The sequence below is a fragment of the Lepidochelys kempii genome, chromosome 1 (genome assembly GCF_965140285.1).
Source record: "Lepidochelys kempii isolate rLepKem1 chromosome 1, rLepKem1.hap1, whole genome shotgun sequence".
NCBI lineage: Eukaryota > Metazoa > Chordata > Testudines > Cheloniidae > Lepidochelys > Lepidochelys kempii.
Window position 1 is genome coordinate 79,470,817 of NC_136380.1, and position 22,824 is coordinate 79,493,640.

The following is a 22,824-nucleotide window of genomic DNA, read 5'->3' on the forward strand; positions in this document are numbered from 1 at the left end:
ATTCTTCTTAGTTCCCCCTCTCCATATGTGGCCTCTGCTCCTCCCCGTTACCACATAACTGCAGTTCTCTTATGTCTCCTTATAGCGGTCATCCCCTTTTTTGCTCTTCTCTCTCCCTTTGTGCCCACTTTCCTATTCCTAAACAGACGTGCAGCCACTAGGATGGCTTTCACAAATCTCTGGAGAGGAAGCTGGCTCCTTGCCTTGTAAACTGTCACACAATGGCCTAATGTTTTCAAAGAACTCAGTGAGGCTCTCAGCAGGGTGGATTCTACCCCTCTTCTTCAGGTTTTATTACAGACAAGTTGGTGACAATTGGTTGAGAGCATGGTGAGCCCAGAAGGCTGAGCTCCGACTTTTCCATCCCATTGTTTCTCAGAGCAGCTGCAACTGATGCGGGGAAATGCAGCAACTAAATCTATTCTTCTCCCCATAAGACCCTTACAGGTAACTGATTAGTTGACACCCATATAGAGAGATCTCCTGCTCACCTGTGACTACAGTGTCCAAGCTGCACAGCAGAATTCTTCTGCTTGGGGCTGTGGGTGGGAAGTAGATATGCAAGAGTACCTGCAAAGCGGCTCCACAGCCTGTGAATTTGGAATCCCATAAAACAATAAAATGTTTGGCTCCAATCCAGCAATTAACTGCTGGGGTACAGTTAATTGCGGATTAAGGCCTTTTTCTTTATAGTTTCTTCCACATAAACTGTAACCAAAAATATTTTGCAGAGTTAAGAATACAGGCCAAATTGTTCAAATTCAGATGGCCTACAGTTAAATTTCAAAATCTGTATTTTGGAAAAAGTGGCCTGATTTTCAGTTGATGAGCATGTCTCACTGAAGTCAGCAGTGTTGAAAATAAGTCTGAAAATAAGGCCACTTTCATTTAGAATTCTAAATATAGTTTTAAGAGATTTTTGCTTCCAGGTTTGTATATGCTGGCCACAGTTATTAAATAACTATTTGTAGTTATTATTGGAATAACAAACAACAGAATGTGAGAGAGAATAAAAAGATTTAGACAAGGGAGAAAAGATATGTTAGCAAATGGGATATGAAAAGCGATGAAGAGCCAGTGATGAAACTGGCAGACAACATGCAGCTTTACCCACACAGTGCATCTTAACCTTAACTTGTGTTGCACCTTTCCAGATCTCGCCCTCCTTTGAGCAGAGACTCTCGGTTGTGCTGAGCTATCTGGTGGTTTTGTGAAGTCCGAAGGAGGCTGGTGCTAGGCAGAGGGAATGAGTGAGTGTTAAGGGGACAACGTAAATGCTGAGGGTGAGTGTTGAGGGGACAACGTATATGCTGAGGGTGAGTGTTGAGGGGACAACATATATGCTGGTAAAGATCCAAGGAGAGTTATAAAAATAAGCATTTTGTACTGGAAGGGGAGGCAAGAGAAGAATTATGTGCCCCCATTACCAAAATTAATCAAAAAAGTGCTTCCTTTTAGAAGCCAATCTTTCAACAGAAGAACAACCCAGCAAAAGCCTGTTCCCACCACTCCAGCACTAGGGCTATTACTTCAAAACCACAATTCCAATATTTTGACCTTTCATTTAAAATATACAATTAAAACAATGGCACTGTAATCAAATAAAATTAAACATATAGACAAAATTAATTGTTATATGTTTGCTCATATTAGAACAGCTATTGAAGTTTCATTTTCATAAAGACTCATACATACCACCATTCTCCCCATTTGTAGGAAAAGAATACAATCATCAAGTTTAACATACGTTCCATTAATAAAAAATATAAATAATTAAACATTTAGAATAATATATGTTGACTAATATATATTACATGAAATTATATAGACAATTTTTAACCATGATCTTAAAAACATTTTATCGCTGTGCCGTTGGACAATCACTGACATTTAACCATTCTACCTCTCTGCACTAAATAGCATGCCCCACATTCCAATTATGATAAAAAGAGACTAGGTGAGTTTGATATTCAGGAAACTGAAGGATTAACATCATTGCCTTGGAATCACATCATAGTGCAGGAACTGGCAGACATTATGCAAGCTTACTCAGTGCAGCTCTGCCAATGCACCTCAACCTTGACTCATGCTATACATTGCTTTTCAAGTCTTCGCCCTGCACAGAGATGAGACTCTTAATTGTGCTGAGCTGTCCAGTGGTTTAGTGATGTGCACAAACATAGGATGAGCCCACCAGACTCACTATGACCTAATATAAGATATGCAGAAAATCTTTAGAGAGGAAAAGTATGGTACACCAATGCACTGCTATTGCTCCTGACACTTTCCAATTATAACCTGATTTTTATTTTCTGATCAAGTTTTCTGGAAGCTGATGCGACAGACAGTCATCCCACCAATAGGAAGGCTGAGACCCACAAGAAGTAATTTCACATAAATACACTATCTTAGATTTAAATCAAATCCTGGCCCTGGAGGTTTAAGATGAATGCAATATTTAAGAGCAGTAGAAAGCTAGGTAATCATCAGGAGTTTTACCTCCCTTATTAGTTAAGCCATACAGAGTTAGCTAAGGCTTAAATGACTTATTAGGGGACCAATGCTTGCCGGTGTGAAAATAAAGAGACAAAACAGAATATCAGCATTCTGAAATACTGAGGACTGTGGTACTGTATGTTTAACCTCAATACTTGTCTTCTGAATTAAATAATCTCTTTGCTAATAGCCTTGAAAATATGTATATACACAGACATATACTGAAGTATCATGATATAATGCTAACTAAATCATGATTTTAGTTGCACTCTTAGAATGATTAAAAATCAATTTCTGCCTTCTGAATGAGCGTACGATATTAGCAGACAGTTTATTTTTGTTTCATATGTGAACCTTCACACTGTGTTTTCTATGATGAATGTACAGTATCCTGCATGCTAATTTAACAAATAGAATCACTTTTCAATATAAAGGTTTCAGAGTAACAGCCGTGTTAGTCTGTATTCGCAAAAAGAAAAGGAGTACTTGTGGCACCTTAGAGACTAACCAATTTATTTGAGCATAAGCTTTCGTGAGCTACAGCTCACTTCACGAAAGCTTATGCTCAAATAAATTGGTTAGTCTCTAAGGTGCCACAAGTACTCCTTTTCTTTTTTCAATATAAAGTGATTGCTTTTAACAGGCATTGAAAATGTACCAGATACCTACTAGCCGTAGCATCGAGCCTGCCAGCCAGAAAAATGAAGCTCTCTGCCCTTCCCTCATCAGTGAGATCCAGGAAAATGCACTGAGTGAGAAGTTTGATGCAGGAATCAGTGAATGAAATCCTATGGCCTCCTACACAGGAGGGTACTGGGATCTCTGTTAGTGTGCTGTCCAGAGTCCCTGCTTGGAGATCCATTTTTTACATCAGTCTCTGGCCTGTAGATTAATAAATTTGAAATTTCAACCCACTATAGCTACCATAAGGGAGAAGCTTTGCTTCTGTTGCTTTCCTTGCAAATTTAATATGTAAAAAGTTAAATATCAGCTAACAGAAAATTATTTCTAGTAGTAAACATTATTTTTGCAGCCAGGAATCTCTTCCAGGAATAGGAAAACAATTCCCCTGAATACCAATGATTTTCACATTCACAAGACTCTCAACAATACTGTTATTATTCTGGATGTGGGCTTGCTGCACTAACAATAAAGTACTGGAAAATATAATTTAATAAATTATTCAGCCTATAGGTCTTTGGATCAATGTTTTATGACTTGCCAGGGCACAGAAACATTGTCAGAACCTGCTCAAATACTAACAGGATCAGTGAACTGGTAAGCTCAGGTCCTGGACCATGTTAAAAAAAGAATATGCATTCCTGAATCCCCAAAACTCTACCTACACAGCAGCACCACCAACGTGCACACCTCATCCAATAGCCACAGGCCGCCACAACCCCTCATTTTATTACCCATTTGCCTGGGGACTAGAAGCATCAACTAATGTTCACATATGTCTGCCTTGGGAGGAGAAAGAGTATAGTTGTCTTCCTCCCACAAGGTGGAGAAGAATGTGGGTGTCTGCCTGCACTAGCATTAATGGCTGCCAATGTTTCAAAAACCCCTGAATAATCCCAAATCCAGGAAATTCAAATACTAAATAGAGGGACTTGTGCTCATCTCCCCACGAAGTTAATGCCAGGAAATAGGTTAGAATTACAAGTGTCTGGTCACATGCCATAACTTGAAGTCTATTCCCAGAGTGAGGGTGGGCGTGACCGCTATATCAATACTGGGCATTTCCTTTGAAGTTATGTCCCTCAAAGGCCTAGAGATCGTGGCTTAGAGATAGCCAAGTGACACACTGGATGTTGGTCTCTAAAGCTCAGTGAACTCCACCTTGACATATTTTTTATTATGCCTGGGCACACCATTGTCATAGAACTGGGTGCCGTCAGTTGTGGACACTGCAGAATGCTAGAGGGCAGGTTGCCCTGCTGCAACATCCTGTCTTAGCTGAGAGGATCAAGCTCACCACCATGAATAATGACAGGAAGGGAAAAGTAAGCAAATATCAATATTGCTCTTTGTGATGAGAGTTATCTATTAGATTTCCAGCCACATAAGGTAAAAAGAGTGTCTATCTATAATCCACACCTAACAATTTGATACTAACCATTTCTGAATATTGCCATCCATGACAGGTTTAGGAATCCAGCAGCCAGTCACTAGGGAGGGAAATACTGGAGCAGAATGTCATATATCCTGCTACGTATTTCCAACAATGGAAGCAGCACCTCCAGATACAGATGCACATGAAGCATTTCAAAGAAAACCCTTTGAGACTGGATACTGTGCTCTAATTTATGTAATATACTTTTGGACAGCTGTGTTGGGAAACCAAATCCTTGCTTTACAGACATAACAAATGTACTCATTGTGGGAAAGATGTCATTTACTTTCCCCCGCCCCCCCCCCCCTCACAAGCAGATAACTACTACATGGAACACATATCAGATATTTTCCCTCCTATTTAACGTTCATTATCTTCATTTTTTGCTTTTGAAAATACTCCGAGAACACTAATCAGATTTTAAATCAAAACAGCTTGCTGTCTGGTAGGGCCAACAGAACTGGTCGATGTATTTAATAAAACTTTATGTACAAAGCAGCAGTATCCATGAACTTAATGGTCAGAATATAGAGTCTACAGGGGTAATTTTTATTACAATTTATAGCGAGATTACCCATACTCTACAGTTTTCAGATTTTATTGAGATTTTTATGAGTCTATGTGGCTGCAGCAGTTAACTGCACTAGGCATAGCAATGGTTCATGGTGAATGGGAACTGGCATCCTCATACATATTATGTTACTAATCTACCATAAGATATTAATTGTCATTGTCCAATCTAAGGCATTATTTAAAATCATTTCACAAGTAAAATAATTTGCTGTAGCTTAATAGCGGTGTGTATATACAACTATGGATGGATGTAATGTATGCACATATTTATGTATCTCCGTCCATCTGTGTGTACATATATAAACATGAACATTGATTTTTCTTTAAACAACGGACTTCTTTTCACTTTAAACTGTCTGAATGTCATAAAACTCTCTTTCATGTATATGAAACCGAACTACTGAAGCTATTAAAATCTAAATCACACCAATCATCTAATATACAAATACTCCATCACCAACATAAAACAAACCAGGGAAAACAACAAGAAAAAATATATTCAGGGAATAACTTGAACAACATATGGCAGAGGAACTATAAGGCAGTAAGAGATTCAAGTTTACAACTAACACACTTCAAGAATCCATCGGTATTTAAGTTACTTTGGCCCCCCCCGAAAATTTTCAGTAATTTGGCCCAAATGACACTAAAATTTAGAGGTGTATCAAACAAATAGGAGCTTAAGGGAGCAGAAGGCAGATCAATTGTACCAGGGCCCTCAGTCTGTAACATCTGTGTAAATAAAGTGAAATGGGAGAGGGTGGGACTCCAGCAAACATGAGGCACTGGGCCCCCAAATTTCTCTTGATGGGCCTGGTTACATATATGTTTTGTTCATATCCTAAACTGTATCACTTATATCAAAACAACAGCTTTGGGGCTCAGTTCTAGCTTTTTTTACTATGATGTGCGCTGATGGGGATGCAAAGTTGTAGTAATTCTTTATGCACAAAGCAGGCAATGGCCATATGCCTCAGGGCATACTCAGCAGCCCTCCTTATACTTGCTACAAAAAGATTTAGAGCAGAGATGGGCAAACTACAGCGGGCCAGATCCTCCTGCCCAGCCCCTGAGCTCCTGGCCCAGGAGGCTAGCCCCCGGCCCCTCCCCTACTGTTCCCCCTCCCCCGCAGCCTCAGCTCACTGCCTCGGCGCAATGCTCTGGGCAGCAGGGCTATGAACTCCTGGGGCAGCGCAGCTGCAGAGCCCAGCCTGATCCAGTGCTCTGCGCTGCGCGGTGGCGTGGCTGGCTCCAGCCGGGCGGCGCGGCTGTAGCGCTGCCAGCCACCGGTGCTCCAGGTAGCGCGGTCAGGGGGAAGGGGGTTTGGATAGAGGGCAGGGCAGTTCAAGAGGGTGGTCGGGGGGCGGGGGTGTGGCTAGGGGGCGGGGCGGTCAGAGAGTGGGGAACAGGGGGCTTGAGTGGGGACAGGGGTCCCGGGGGGACAGTCAGGAAGGAGAGGGGGCATTGGAAGGGGCGGCGGGGGACAGTCAGGGGCAGGGGTTCCGGGGGGTGGTCAGGGGACAGAGAGCAATGGATGGGCAGGAGTCTCGAGGGGGGGGCATCAGGGGACAGGGAGCAGAAGGGGGTGGATGTGGCAGAGGTCCCGGGGGGCTGTCAGAGGGCGAGAAGCAGGGGGGGTTGGATAGGGGTCGGGGGCTGGGCCACGCCTGGCTGTTTGGGGAGGCACAACTTCCCCTAACTGGTCCTCCATACAATTTTGGAAACCCGATGTGGCCCTCAGGCCAAAAAGTTTGCCCGTCCCTGATTTAGAGTGTATCCCTCCCTGCCAACCCCCCCAAAACAACAACAACAAACTATCTCCAGGTGCTAGCAAATATGGTATAGGAAGGAATGAGATGTAGACATGCCTCCTCTCTTTCAGACATGTGAGGAAGAACTGGAAAGCCAGGTGGGCTCAAGTAGGGAGAAGCATCCAGCATCTTCACTCCTCCTACTGAGATCTGTGTGTGGAGTGAACATTCTGGTGCCAGCCTCCCTACAGGACCGGTGCAGCACCAAACGCTCTATTGGTCCCAAACAAACAATACATTTAAGAATGAAATATAGTCTTTTAAGAGGTCAAAATGTTTTGAACAAATGAATCAGTAGTTCCAGATGGGACAAAACTGAATTAGACATTGGCAAGTCTTTAGTATTTATTTTAAAATTAAAATAAAAGTCTTGTTCTGTAGGAGGAGTCATACATAAGCACTATTATTTTATTCTGCTTTCCTTAAAACAGCCTCTGTCTCAAATGCATGATAAAACATATTTTATCCTACCAATGTTTTAATTCCTTCATTCCAGAAGAATTGCTATTTCCCCAGATTCTTAAATAAATGAAGCGTCTACAGTAATGTGAATTCCACCCTAGGACGTAAGTCTCTTCTCTTTCTGTTTCACTCTGTGGCTACTCACTGCCATTCATTTGCTCATTTCCCAGAACCACTGATGGTTCTGCAAAACAAAGCAGCGGGTGTATTCAGCTTGCAAATGTTTTAGATATCCAGTGAATGCATAGGAGGAAGCTTGGGTGGAGTGTGTTCAGCCTCAATGGATTTTTGTGCACACCCAAAAGAAAAAAAAATAGCAGAGAAACTCCACAGGTCAAAACTAACAGTGAATGGAGATGCAGAGGGATGGAAAAATCAACCTTTCCACATAAAACAACAAACACAGTTTATACAGACCCATATTACCAGACCTTTAGAGTCATGGTACAAATTGAATAGTCCTTATTGTTGAGTTTCTAACTTTATAGTATAAACTGCTACTTAAGACAAATGGTCTCCTATGGAGTGCATCCTTAACAGCTAAAAAGACTCTATTACCAACTTACCAGGGAGTAAAAATAGTCTAGTAATGGGGTATTTCCTACTGTAAATATCAGGAATACCTACCCAAACTAGTAATGTTTTTCTTACTGATTAATATCTTAGCTACTGGAGAACATATAAAAGAACTTTTTAAATATATGTGGAATATGATGTAATAGGATGCAACAGAGGTACTCCTGAGATGGGCCTAAAATACACTATACACACACACAATTACATAAAAACAAGTATGTGATCATATGCTAAAGTGGGCTGAATTAAGGTTACATGAGCAACCTTAATTCAGGTATTTCCCAACTTTTGAGTGCTTAACTTTGTTACCTTAATGTTTTCTAAACATTGTTTTTTTGGGATGAAATTTCCTAAGTTTTAAAAAACTTTAAACACTGAAAAAACAAATATATCATTGTGTGAAACACCACCTCCCCACCACCACTTGAGTAATGGAGTGAGTGGTAGCATTAGAAGGCTGTTATCTTCCATGGGGACCTGCCACTAGAGGTGCATGGAGAGCCATAATTTGTCAGTGGGTTTCACATGTATTTTCTGACAGTAAATGAATGGTGATACAAATAATGGGATCAGTTTCAGGTTCTGTGAGGGAATGGTGCTCTGCTGGTTACCAACCCTTCTGCCCCACTCTCCCGGAGCTTCTCCTCTGTCTTCTTCTGCTGCTGTCACCATCTCCTGTATGTCTCCTCTCTTCTTCCCCCCCCCGCCCCAAGCCAGACTCCTTCTTCCTTCCCATCCCCAGCTCTTATCCTCTCCAGTTCTTCTCCTGCACCTCCTGCTCCTGTCCAAAGCTCTTGCTTCTATCCTCCCCCTTCCCTGCCCCTTTACACTCCTCCCCACTTCCCACCTTGCATCTCTTCCCCTTCTCCCACCCTCCATCCTTCCCTCCTCACACATCTGGATTTAAGCCAGGCTGTTTCCTCCTTTCCCTTTCATATTGCCTAGTTACCAGCAGGGGGATCATTGAGAGCAGAGGAGGAAGTCTCCCTATCCTGAGTTCTTGGGCTCAGCACCAGTTTCCCACCACAGCCAGGAAAAGCATTTTCAGAGAAAATCCTCCTTGATGCCTGCAGTCCCAGATGGAGCATGCTCAGTTGCTCTGCCGGGATGCTGTGCACCAATCAGTTGACGTGTAGGAGCTAGGAGGGGTTGAAGCTCAGTGCAGTTGGAATCTTCCGTGAATTTAGCTGTCTGACTATAACATGACCATCTATTTGAGCATGCGTGAACTGAGATTTTTTTCAGAGACTCATAAGTTGGCTACATTTGTTCAAATTTCCACAGGGAGGGCAAAAGGCACATCCCTGATGAAAGGGTGACACCTTCAGCCACACTTCAAGTTCCTGAGCCAGGGTGGAGGTGCTAGAACTTCTCAACAAAACAGCTGTACAATTTTTTTAACATTACAAATCAATGTTTTTTCCCTTAATCTTGCTTTCCTAAACTGCTGAACTGTTTTAGCTGAAACTCCCAAACCCCCAAATCAGCCTGAAGCAAACATCTGGCATGGAAAATTTCAGCCCTAATGGTTAAAGTCTGACAAAGTTATGAGCAAGTGAATAAAATATCAGGCAAACTTAAGTATAGGTGAACTACAGGTGCTACCTGCACCTTTACTTATCCCTTATAGCAGGGGTGCCCAAACTTCCTGTCACAAGCCCCCTCACCGGTTACGGAATCTGTCTACGCCCCCACTCCATTACTGCACAGTTGGCTCAGCAGAGGAATTTTGGCTGAAGGCAGAGCTGGGGGCTACCCTGGGGATGGGGGAGGAGCTTGGGCTAGAGTCAGAGCTGGGTTGGGGGTGGAGAGGGAATGAGGGAGGAACTGGGCTGAGGCGGAGCAAGGGTGGAGTGGAGCTGGGGCTGGAGCTGGGTTGGGGGCGGAGTGGAGCTGGGGTTAGGGGGCACTCCACCTCTGCTCTCTGTGGGGGCTGTCCCAGGCACCTCCACATAATCCCCCGAATGTTCCTCCTCTGTGCTCCTTAAGGGGTGTGCTCCACAGTTTGGGGACAACTGCCTTATATCGACGGTCATCATTGCTGAACAGAAATATTTTACTCAAGTCTCTCAGGAGTCTTTAACACGTTGGAATGCTTTATATACTCCTGAGGGAATTCTGCGTTAAAAAATTAAAAGTTCACCACCAAAATAATAACAATTCTGCACACAATATTTACAATTTTACAACATTCTGCAAATTTTATTTGTCAATAAATAAATATGGAGGCTCCAGCATGGCAGTGGGGAGCACAGGCCACTGGCTGCATGGAGGAGGGAGATCACCCTGCAGCCCCCTACCCCAGGATACAGACTTGATGGTGAGGCTGCACCTGACCCTGACATAGTGCAAGGGCTAAGCCTGCCCCAAAAACACCCTGGGCCCGTGCCCCTCCGTGCTAGGTGCACCAGATGTGGGCAGACAGGTTTAGTCTGGCAGGATCCATGTGTGGAGGGGCTTAGTGTGGGGGGGATCCAGGTGTGTGGTGAGAGGGTTCCGTGTGGGGCAATCTGGGTGCAAGTGGCTCAGTGGGGGATCTGGGGTGTGGGGGTGATCTGGATGCACAGGGGCTTATTCTGGGGGAGTTCCAGGTGCTGGAGCAATGGGACTCTGCAGGGGGGTTCAGGTGAAGGTGACTGGGGCTCAGCAGAGGGGCCTGGGTGCCGGGTGGGGGTCCAGATGCAAGGAGTGGAGCTCGGCAGGGGATCCAGATAAAGGAGGATGGGGATCCGTGTGGGGAGTCCAGGTGTGGGGAGTCCAGCGGGTGACTCCAGGTGTGTACAGGGTGGGGCTTATCTGGATGGGGTTCAAGTGCGGGAGGCTCAGTGGGGGGTGGTCTGGGTGCAGGGGTGGAGGTCTGGATGCAGGAGGGAGGGGCTTGGCAGGGGTCCGGATGCAGGGGCAGTGGGGCTCGGCAAGGTGGCGGTTTGGGTGCGGGGAGGTTGACGGGGGCATCTGGGTATGCGGGGCTCTGGATGCACAGGGGTTGGGCAAATGGGGGAGCAGCTCCCTGAGGCTGAGGAGTGATCAGGGAGGGAAGTAGAGGAGGGGGTGTGGAGCAAATGGGGGAGTGGCTCCCCATGGCTGAGGAGTGATGGGGGCTCGGCAGGGTGGAGGGCTTAGGTGTGGGGCACTCGGTGGGGAGGGGTTCTGGGTGGAGGGGTGAGGCACATCGAGGGGTCTGGGTATGTGGGGAGTCCAGATACACTGGGGTTGGGTGGATGGGGGGTGGATCTGATCCTGCACCATCTGGGGCATTGCCAGTCTCGCCCCCGCCGCCCCAGCAGTGCTTTACCTCTCCATTGGCTACTCCAGATGTCCGAAATCTCATACCCATGCTACTGGGGAGGGGCACGTGACTGCTCTTGCGGCTTCCCTTTGCTCCCCCCATCATTTTCTGCAGGAAAGCAAAGAAATCTGGGGGCGGGGGTGGGCGGGGGAAGAGGATGACATGAATTCTGCAAGAGCAGCGGTGCAGAATTCCCCCAGGAGTATTTATTGCAGTAACCAGTAATAGTGGTCACCACTTACCACACAAAAAGCATTTCCCAAAGCTGTTGATAAACCACAATGTAGTTGTCCTAATCCTGCAGCGCTTACTGCGGTAAAACACCAGTTGAAGTAAAGGGGAGCTTTGCCTGAGAAAGGACTGTGGGGTAGGACCCATTGGAAATAATATTCCTAACTCTGTGTCTATACCTTCTTTTACTATATATAGAAAAACAGAAGTAAATTATTCAGACCTTTTAGCCAGGCCACTTCACTGTGAGTGGTCCCTTGAAATATGTGTTATGCTAAACAGTCTGTTCCACCTTGTATTTAGCTGTGACACTCCGAGTAAGTTTTCTTGACCTGAAAAAGAGCTCTGTGTAGCTCAAAAGCTTATCTCTCACCAGCAGAAGCTGGTTCAATAAAAGATATTACCTCACCCACCTTGTCTTTCCCTGCATTAACATTGGAAGGTCACTCCTTACCCCTCAGTTTATCCAGGTTCCATCAAATATTTTTATGCATCCTTATTAAGCCAACATTTTTGTTAAATAAGATTTTTTTTCTGAAACTACCTATAATAGTGTCGTTCCGTAACAGTCTGCAAAGTCCCATTGATGCCAACGGCAGGTGTGGATGCACAGCATGACTGGGTCTAAGTCAGTGTGGGTTTGATGGTGCTGACCAGCCTCAACTCCCACTGACTGCAGTAAGAGCTCAGGGCTCTAAGCACCTCTCAGGCTCAGGCTCTGCTTGCAGACTGGGACTTTTCTTCTTTGTTATAGGTAATTACTCCATGTCCCCCACCCCCGCCAAAAGCATGTAAATGCATAAGATAAGAGCTGAAAGTTTAAAGGAGATATAGTCCTAAAATGCTATATTAACACTTTCGGTGTGACAGTCAGAATACAGCAGACACAGAAATGAGAATGTAACTTTGTTTGTATACTGTATACATTTTCAAATTTCTGTGTACTGGCCAGTAACCAGTAAAATGAATAAGTGTTGGGGCAGCTCCTGTATAATGAAAACGTAAAAAAAGTTTGAATTTTAAAATTGTTTTTCAAAGGGGAATTCATGAGTTTTGTACACACATACACACGTGTGTGCACTCCCGCTCATTAAGTCTGTGGACAAACTATGTTTCTTTGCATTCACACCTGGCACTCAGTTTTGGAGAAAGAGTTTGAGATAATGGAGGAACATGCAAATGGGGCATTTCAGACATGAGTTGAGACGGAAGATAGTGAAGATGACACTCAAAGAGTAATCAGCAAGATAAGGAGGAGAATCAGGACAGCAAATAAGAGGAATAAAGCAGAGGAGGAGATCCTGAAGGTATTGAAGGGAAAAGAGAATTCAAGCAGAATAAGAACAGAGAAGTGTCCTGTTGACTTAGCTAGAAGGCAGCAATTAGGGATCAGGGCAGTTTTGTTGGAGAGAAGAGAATCCAGATTGTATGGTTCAAGGAAAGAGATAGGGGAAGAAATGTAGGCGGTAGGAGCAGAGAGCACATTTCAGTGCTTGGGCAAAAGGATCGTTTGGAGATGAGATTTTAGAGATCAAGGGAATGTTTTCTTAATATATGTTTTTAGTCAAAACAAAAGTAGCTGGATGGATGGCTGGGCAAGCAGACAGAAGAAGAGGAAAACACACTCAACAATAAAACCTATGGCACTGATAGAGAAAAGTATTTATTCTGCAAAGCACTTAAACAAGTGCTTAACTTTAAGCATATGTTTAAGTGTCAATGAAGTCAACAGGACTTAAGCATGTGCTTAAGCACTTTCCTGAATTGGGCCTACTAACACAAATACTACTTTTGACTTGGATAAAAGCAAGGCACAAAGAATGCACAGATTAAGAGCTAAATTCTGCCATTGACAATTGCTCATGTTAACTGAAGGCAGAACTGGTCTCTAAACATTTCTTTTTACATTTATATAAATTGTCAACCATCAGGTGAAAGTTGAAGGCACACACAGATTTTAGATAGTTCTGAATCTGCATGTGTCATTCATTTGACTGGAGGATATTGGCACCAGTTTAAACTTCAGAGCAATGCCCTTTTATTATCCGTATATATTTATTACTTACGGTATGTTAACCAAAAAAGCTCATCATTGAATTTAAACTGTGATGTGCATATATGAAATTAAGGTTTAGCTCTTAATTTATGCAAAATATTTGGTTTATTGCCTTTCTTATTTGTATTGGTTTACATAACAAAGAAAGAAAACACATGCCAGAAAGAGCTAACAAAGGATGGCTACCTATTGTGGATTGTTACCAGTATCAGGGGGTAGCCGTGTTAGTCTGTATCCACAGTTTTTGTGGATTGTTACCATTATCCTTTTATTATAATTATTCAAATTAACTTGTACATTTCTATCAGAAGTATCAGTGACAGCAGACAGGGTGCAGCTGAAGAGAAAAAATTAAAGGACAGCTTAATCCCTTCTTTTTCTCTAGCTGTACATTTAAGAGGTGCAGTGGTGCTGGGTAACGATCTCTGCCAATAATAGCACAAAGGAGAGGTTGTTTGGGTAGCTCAGTATGTCTGCATCTGAAGCTTGTGGGCTGAAATCCCTACAGTACACTAAATTCTGGAATTTTGCTGGTGAACGGGGGTAGTGAGTTTCCACTCTCACAAACTGGGAAAGTACTGACTACAGATGTAGTTGTAACCATTGCCAGTTATCACCTTTGAAAAGTAAGCCAACAGTTTCTGTACCTTAGGACAATACTTGTCAAGCTCAAGGTCAGATTCAGCTCAATCCCAATGCAAAACTCCAAAACCAAACATCAAGTCAAGATTATTTATTTTACAACTGTTTGACAGTATGTTGCACCATGCTGCTTTCATTTATCATGTTTTACATAATGGCATAGGGCCCTAAAATTATGTCATTGTGTAAAGCGTAATAAAATGTCCTAAACCATCATCATTTCCAGTCTCAGAACAAAAAACAGATATATTCTGAGTTAGTTTTGCATGTTCTGAGCCTATAAAGAGGATAAGTTCCATTTTTAGAAGAGGCTTGGCTAGTTGACTTCCATACTAAAGCTAGGGGACTGAGGCAATGGGAGGGGAAAAGCAAAGATTTATGTACAACATGATGCTACTAAAAAACATAAAACCCCACTATTAACATCAAACATAATAATATTACACCAGAAATAGACAGAAGAGTCAAAAGACACAATCCTTTGGGATTGACTGCATGAATCTCTTAATTAAGCAATAAGAAACTCTAGGGATATTACAAAGCATAATGCTAAATGCTTTTCCGTCTCATGAGCCCTAAAAGTGAGATTAAAATATTAATACTCTCCCCTTCAGCTTGGAGCAACAGCTCATTTGGGTGTGGGGGGGGGGGTGCGGAAATGTGTCCATGTTCTACTTAGCAACATTCATTGATCCTTGATTCTAGCCTCCCTCATGTTCCCACCATTACCACTAATATCTTATGAAGCACCAAACACCACAGTATCTAGACCAGAGGTGGCCAACCTGTGGTCCGCATGCAGCCCATCAGGGTAATCGGATTCCAGGCCGTGAGACATCTTGCTGACATTGACCGTAGTTCCCAGTGGCCGCGGTTCGCCGTTCCTGGCCAATGGGAGCTGTGAGAAGCAGCAGCCAGCACTCCCCTGCAGCCTGCGCTGCTTCCCAAAGCTCCCGTTGGCCAGGAACAGTGAACCACGGCCACTGGGAGCTGCGGGGGGGGGCCATGCCTGAGGACAGTAAACGTCAGCAAAATGATTCACGGCCTGAAAACATATTACCCTGATGGGCCACCCTTCTCCTGTCTCCCTTCCTCCCCACATCTCATCAAAACTACTCCTCTTCTGCTCTCCCAATTCCTTATATTTCCACTTCACCTATAACTTCCATGTCATTTTCTTGCTCTCTCCCTTTGCCTTTACAAATCTTCAGCTCTTCTCCACTCTCATTTTCCTCCTCTTTGGAGATCTTTCTCAATGCAAGCCCATTGTTCAGCCCGCACTCTCCTCATGCATTCTCTCTTACTTTCATACATGCATCTTGGGTTCTATTTCCGTAAAACTGATTTGCACTATTCACATTCTCTGTTTTCTCCTTCCATTCTACTGTTCATTCTAACAGAAACAACCTGAGGCAGGGTGTCCCACTGGCCCTCCTTAAGCTGAATGAAACCTGGCTCTATACCTTCCACTCCGCATCTGTCACTGGTTTTTGCTTTGGAGGCCTTTCCTTCTCATACTCCTGCAAAAGGGCTGTTCTGAAATTGAACCTCTCTTTGCCTCACTCCTTTGGTCCATTCCAACTATCTGTTTTCTCCCTGTCCTTCTGAGTGGCTTTTTACTACTTTCCCATCCTCCTATTTCCTAATTTCAGTGCCAGGCACTCAAATACCAAAGTGATGATTATTAGTCATGATGGAAAAAATGTCTCTCTGGTGCCACTCTATTGACTCCAATTAAGTTACACCAGGGATGAATCTGGCCCCATCTGTTCTTTAGTTTTAAGGTTTTTTAAATTTTGTGGTAAAATAAGCTTCAGCAGATGAAAAAAATAGGTTTATAAAGTTAACAATGTTTTCAAAAACAATATTATTCAGCTCCCACAGGTTAATTTATGCTTTACAATGTTGACCAGCCAACTTTACAGCTCCTGATATGCAAGTGGTTTCAAATGAGCCTGGAATATGCAAATCCAGCTTGTCTTACCTTTAACATGGCTTCTCCCATCCTCCAACAGCGGTACCACTATAGTGTTATTCATATTTCCCGGTGATCTCACAGCTGTGTAGACTACAGGTACCGATTGCACCACCACTGGAATGCGGTGCACGTGACTCATTTTGTTGGACTGTAAATTCATGGGGCTTGAAGGTGGTACTGGATGGATTATGTGCAAAAACTGCTGGCCTCCAACACCAGATGCAGAGGCCACAAGAGGGCCTGGAGTTAATACTGATGGCACAGATGCCGCTGAAGATACTGATGTTATTACCGTAGGGGAGGAAGCTGGCCGACTAGAAGAAGAAGAAGTTGAAGTAGAAGAAGGAGAGGAGGCTGATGCTGTCATGGAAACCGGTGAAGATGAGGTTGCTGTAGGGGATGACCTGGCTTTGTTTATTGACAAGTCCACTGGTTCAGTTTGTGTCTGGAAATGGTCTGTAGATAATGAATCCTCTGGGGGATCTGCCTTCATGTTATTGAGCAACAAGGGTACAGCTTCCATGTCTGGATAGTTGTGGACGTTTGGAGACTGCGGGGGGAAAAAAAAGAAACGTTTATATTTTTAGTCGCCGATATTAAATATTTGGCTAAGACAATTTAAACATTTAATTGACAATGCACATTTAACATGCAGTTCACACTTGGTTCTTAAGGCCACTGGAGTTTTGTTTCTGTTCAATGTGGCAGCTCATGGCTGAAGGGGCAAAACATCAAAGTATATGGTGAAAAATATGTGTACTTCATCAGCAATATAAAATCCAACTAATATTTCCACATCATTGAATCGGAACAACATTTCTCTACTGGCTTACCATTAATAGTAGACAGGATTTGATTCCAGATTGCAACACTGCAAAATAACCTGTAAAAAGCAATTGCTGGGCTTTTTCAGACCTCAGTTAATCTAATAAAACTCTTTCATACAAAGATACAATTAGTAGCCTTTCTGTGTGTTTCTTCTACATCTAGGCAGCTCAGAATATAGCCTCATAATCTCTAGAATGCTAGATATCTCAGAATATCATTGCTGATGAGCTAATAAGAAATGCCCAAAATCCATTGCTTCAGACACACTAACTAAGCCATTTTTGGCTGTGACATATGTTTCTTGTTTGATTTTAACTTAGCCTCTAGGTGCCTGAATTCCCCATCCATAAAATGGGGATAACAATTCTTTTTTTTTTTTTTTTTGCCCTCCCCATGCTCCCTTCACATATTTTTAAATGGTAAGATCTTTGGGTCAGGGATAGTCTCTCTCTATATGTATGAATGATATGTACCTATGTATAAATGTACACCCATCTCTGTTGGGGCCTCCACATGCTATTGTAGTACAAATAATCAAAACAATATTATATGGATAATGAGAATAATGCACACTTCAATTCTACACACACATACAGGATAGAAAATACCATGCTTCAGGGCATACACCAATCACTGACTAACGTGGTTATAAAGAAATATTCTTAATGAGAAAATTATTCCATAATTGTCCACTATGTACTCTTGTGCCTTCCTTTGAAGCATCATCTGAACTATGTGGACCACTGGTCTGGGAATTTCTATGTTGATGTTGCGGTAAAGTGGTAAGTAGTTATAAGAATGGGACAGAGGAACATGTATTTTTTTGACCATACAATTTACCACATTGAATCACAGACTCATAGATCTTAAGGTCAGAAGGGACCATCACGATCATCTAGTCTGAACTCCTGTACATTGCAGGCCACAGAACCTCACCCATTCCTGACAGTGAACACTTTTTAGCTCTTTTACTTTAAAAAAAAAATTAAAATTACATACATGATGTAGCGCAGATTGGTTGCTACCACAATCATGTCACACAATTTGACAAGGTTAATCTCAGAACAGGGCTCTATATTTTATTGTGGTAGTTCTGACTAGTGTTTTGAAATAGCTGGCATGCTGAGACCCCTGCCTATCATATTGACCAGTACTGTCTCATTGTACTACCCCACTTGTCTCCACCTGTTATTTCTTGTCTTATACTTAGTTTGTAAATGTCTTTGGGCAGGTATTGTCCTTTTGTTCTGTGTTTATACAGTGCCTTGCACTAATGGGGTCCTAGTTCCTGTTTTTGTCTCCTAATGCTACAGTAATACAAATAAGAAGTAACAATAGTAACAACAATAATTTCCACACAATTATACTGAACTAGGCTTCAACTGTGAAACTGCATTTGAAAACTTAACAAACCCCACAAGAATTTCCTAAAACAGAAATGAAAATCCTCACAAATCAAGAGGGTTTAACGACGTCTGTACTTCAGTAAATTCAGGATTCCAATAATTCGTTTTAGCATTCATTGTAAGAGACAGCAGGATGCATTTGAAGCCACTGATGCTTTGGAAATCTTGTACGTAAAATAAAAATGGTACAGTCTCAAAAAGTACCCCCTATTTTGTTCGGGTGGATGGGAGCACATAGTTCTGCACCACTGCTCCCTGCTTGACATTGACCTACTCCAGAAAGAATCTGCCATTTTGTATGGATCTCTGTCTGCCATCGAGGACACTAACTGAGGTTGCAAAAAGCTCATATATCAATTGTGTTTGAATTCAAATTCTAAACATTAGATCATCATTATTTTCTGGAAATGTATAGTATGAACAAACATTTTCCACCAAGAAGTACTATTCTAGCCTTAAAAAAGCAGGAACTCTTTGAATGAGAAAATATATTAACCCACATTCTTACACAAGGTGGGAGGATAGCTGAATTCTCAGCATGTTATTTTTTAGCATCGCCCTAGAAATATAATTAACTATTGCCTTCCTGTCACTGAACAATGACTTTTACAGTTAAATTTAATTAATCTACCCACTTTTTATTCAGTAATGCAAACCGGAAAGGTCAGAATACCATCGCTAAAGGGATCAGAGAAAAATATAGTTTTAGCTGTCCATTCAGCTTATGAAGAATGTTGAATGAAAAGCCAATGGGGCTCTGTTCCAGCCCTGCCCTTAGTCACCTTTATCACATGAGATGGTGATGTTGGGACCTAGCACTGAAAAACTGTTTGACATCTGGAAAGGACTTTTGCCATATGGCTACACTGCCAAATTGCTGGGTGGATTTTTTCACCTCTCATCAGGCATCCAGGGAGGTCTGGTTGGAGGGAGCGGGGAGCGTTCACTTAATGGTCACAACTTTGGCAGGTTCCAGAGCAGTCGGTGGGCTAAAAAAGGGTCTGATTACAGATCACTGTAACTCAGTGGGCTGCCTGGGTCTGACCCAGAGTACAACATGACATGGTGATGGGTGTGCCTCTTTGTCTCACACACAGCATTTGGCTGCGCTTATCTCATAGTTCCAGCCTCCAACATGGGGGTTCTTGGGTATGCCTCATGGTGTAGAACAGGCATTTCTTTCATACTCACCATCAGCGTTTGTAGAGCTTGGGGCCTTGGTGCTCAGTTAACACTGGCACTGGAACAGTCCAGTTGGGTAGTTTGAGAAGTGGGTCCACATTGGTTAAGGGTTTTTACTAAAGTTACTGCCTCTGCATTTAACAATATTCTAGCGTACGTCTCGTCTCCCTTTTAAAACTTGAAATCAATACTTCCTATAGTGCTCTGCTTATAAATTTGCCAGTAACAAATACTACCAGGATCTTTATATGTATCAGCCCACTGCTACTAGATTGGAAAAGAAAGTGAATCTGACACATCATAAAAACAAAACAAACAAAAACACCCAAAAATAAAAAACATTATTGTGCATTTCAAGACTATTGTATAAATATGCTGGATGACACCTCATATCATGCTTTTCAAGCCTATCTACACAGAGTTCTACTTTGTCACCTTCCCACTGTTTCCCTGAATTTCATCTTTCCTTGCCATACTTTAGTCTATATTCTAAAGCTGTCTCCCATGTCTATTCCAATCATGTCGCCACTCCTTTGAATCTTTTCCTTGGTTCTTGTCTATATCTAAATGATGTAGGGCTTATAATTTCTGCACACCAAAGACACCTAACAGATCTGGGGAACCAGCAGAGGCTAAAAACTCTGCAGGACCAGAGAGATTCTTGGCTTCAGCAACACTTCTGGTGCTATACAACTTACAAGCTTCACAGGTTACTCAGCCCCAGTAAGACTGTCTACTCTTGTGGAGTTTTTTTGCCCTGCCTGATGGAATTTATAAACTCCAGCAAAGAGCTGTCAGAATCTAAATTCCTCTTGCTCCCTGGCAATGTTCTCACCAGGACAAACGCGTTGTTATAATCTGCATCAAAAGTCCTTGATGAGGACAATGGAATAAACTAAGTTTAGAATTCACACACTGGCTTTGAGACAGGAAGTTAAAAACAAAAACAAGTCAGAAAACCTCCAATTATTTGAATTATCACATATCACACACACCTTGTCTGATTACCATCAAACTGTCCCATGTTATTTTCCACATGCAGTGGAACTTAGCAGTTTCAGATAAAATTACTTTGTTTTGGCAAAATTAAAGGAGAGTAAAAATCAAACTTGTCCTGAAAAACAAGCCACAATCAACCACAATTGCTCCCTCAAAATGGGGCTCAGCCCTCTGTGCTGTCAGAATTAGGGTGGGCTTAAGTGCCATAGCTTTCACCTCTGATTTTCATGCTTGGTGAGCAAGATTTAAATGACCAAGAATATTTTACTAAGGTTTTCCTAATGCTTCACTTTCAAAAGAAAAACATACTAGATTCCAAATAATGAAAATTACTTAGCATAGCACAAATAATTCTGCTTTAAGTAACACAATGATATACTTGGAACTCTTGTACAAGAAAAAAATGCATGTAGAAAGATTGGATTTAAGGATGTTTAATCTGATAGCTCCGTTTTCCCTCATTAAAATGGAAATTTTTCCTACTTCTTCATACCTTTGGCAACAGCTCAGACTTGGAAATGGGAGAAGGGGTTTAAAAAGAAAAGAGATCCCTTTCCAAATAGCATTAATATTTAAACACAAGTTTAACAGTGGACACAAATACATTTCATTTTCAAATCACTTATGTTTAAACAATGTAGTTCCAAAGACTGAGTAAGCATTAAAGTTAGTTGTTAATTCCACCTCCATTCCCAAGACTCACAGAACAAGTACCAAAGGACTTCTCCACTGGCACTGAAGGAAGGCTGGTGACTACTTCTTTTGAAAGCCAATGTTATTTAGGGCTTGGCTACACTTGCAAGTTAGAGCGCATTAAAGCAGCCTCAGACGCCCTAACTCCCGATGTGTCCACATTGGCAAGGTACAGAGAGCGCCTGGACTCTGCAGCTGGAGCGCTCCTGGTAATCCACCTCCACGAGAAGCATAAAGCTTGCTGTGCCCCAGTGAATAAGGTGTTGCATTACAGTGCTGTGATTGGCCTCTGGAAACGTCCCATAATCCCCTGAAGTCAAGTGCCCACTCTTCTCATTGTTTTGAAATTGGCTACATGAATGTGAATATCCCCTTTCAAAGCTCCGTTTCTGACAGCCGGCATGCTTATCTGCTCCAGGACAAAGCAGCCATTAGCGCGGAATGCTGCTGTTGTGAGAGGGTGGGTGGGTGGGTGTGTGCGGGGTGGGAGGGGGGAAGGGAGGTCTGCTACTGTCTGAACTTACAAGACAGCATGCTGACATGCTCTCAGCTCCCCAAAACACACTCCCTGTCACATTCCACCCCACCCCCATTTGAAAAGCATGTTGCAGCCACTTGGACACTGGGATAGCTACCACAATGCACTGCTCTTTGTGGCGTTGCAAGAGCTGCTAATGTGGCCATGCCATGCGCTTGCAGCTAACAGTGTAAACACACGGCAGCGCTTTCCCTGCTGCAGTCTCCGAAGACAGGTTTAACTCCCAGCGCTGTACATCTGCAAGTGTAGCCAGACCCTTAGACTAGGGGTTCTCAAACTGGGAGTCAGGACCCCTCAGGGGGTCACGAGGTTATTACATGGGGGGGGGGTTTGCAAGCTGTCAGCCTCCACTCAAAACCCCGCTTTGCTTTCAGCGTTTATAATGGTGTTAAATATATAAAAAAATTTTTTTTAATTTATAAGGGGGGGTCACACTCAGAGACTTGCTATGTGAAAGGGCTCACCAGTACAAAAGTTTGAGAACCACTGCCTTAGACCATGGGCTGTCTGGCAGATGAAAGGCAAAAGTGATACATTTCTTGAATGTGAAGCCTAATTCTCTTTGGCATTACTAAGGTCATATCTACACTAGCAAGCTTACAGTGGCACAGCTGTACTGATGCAGCTGTGCTGCTGTAAAATCGCTTGTGTAGCTGCTCTATGCTGACTGGAGAGAGCTCTTCTGTCAATACACTGAAACCACCCCCAACGAGCTATGGTAGCTATGTCAGTGGGAGAACTCTTCCGCTGACATAGCACTGTCCACACTGGCGCTTCTGTCACTGTATCTTATGTGGCTTAAAGGAGTGTTTTTTTCACACCCCTGAGTGACACAAGTTTTATACTGAGAAAAGTGCTAGTGTAGACATAGCCTAACTCTACCTGCTGTCATTAATCCTTCCCCCCAAACCTGAATCAATAATGTATTCAAAAAACTAGATGTTCAGC

General features: G+C 42.9%; 1 protein-coding gene across 9 annotated transcripts in view; it reads right to left on the minus strand.

Moving 5' to 3' along the window:
• The window catches only part of KLF12 (KLF transcription factor 12), a 370,069-nt gene that overhangs the window by 107,944 nt on the left and 239,301 nt on the right, over positions 1–22,824 (minus strand). For all 9 annotated transcript variants that reach the window (XM_073346757.2, XM_073346728.2, XM_073346803.2 and 6 more), the window contains one exon: positions 16,237–16,780. In XM_073346757.2, coding sequence (XP_073202858.1) covers positions 16,237–16,780 — 544 coding nt within the window. The remainder of the gene's footprint in view (positions 1–16,236; positions 16,781–22,824) is intronic.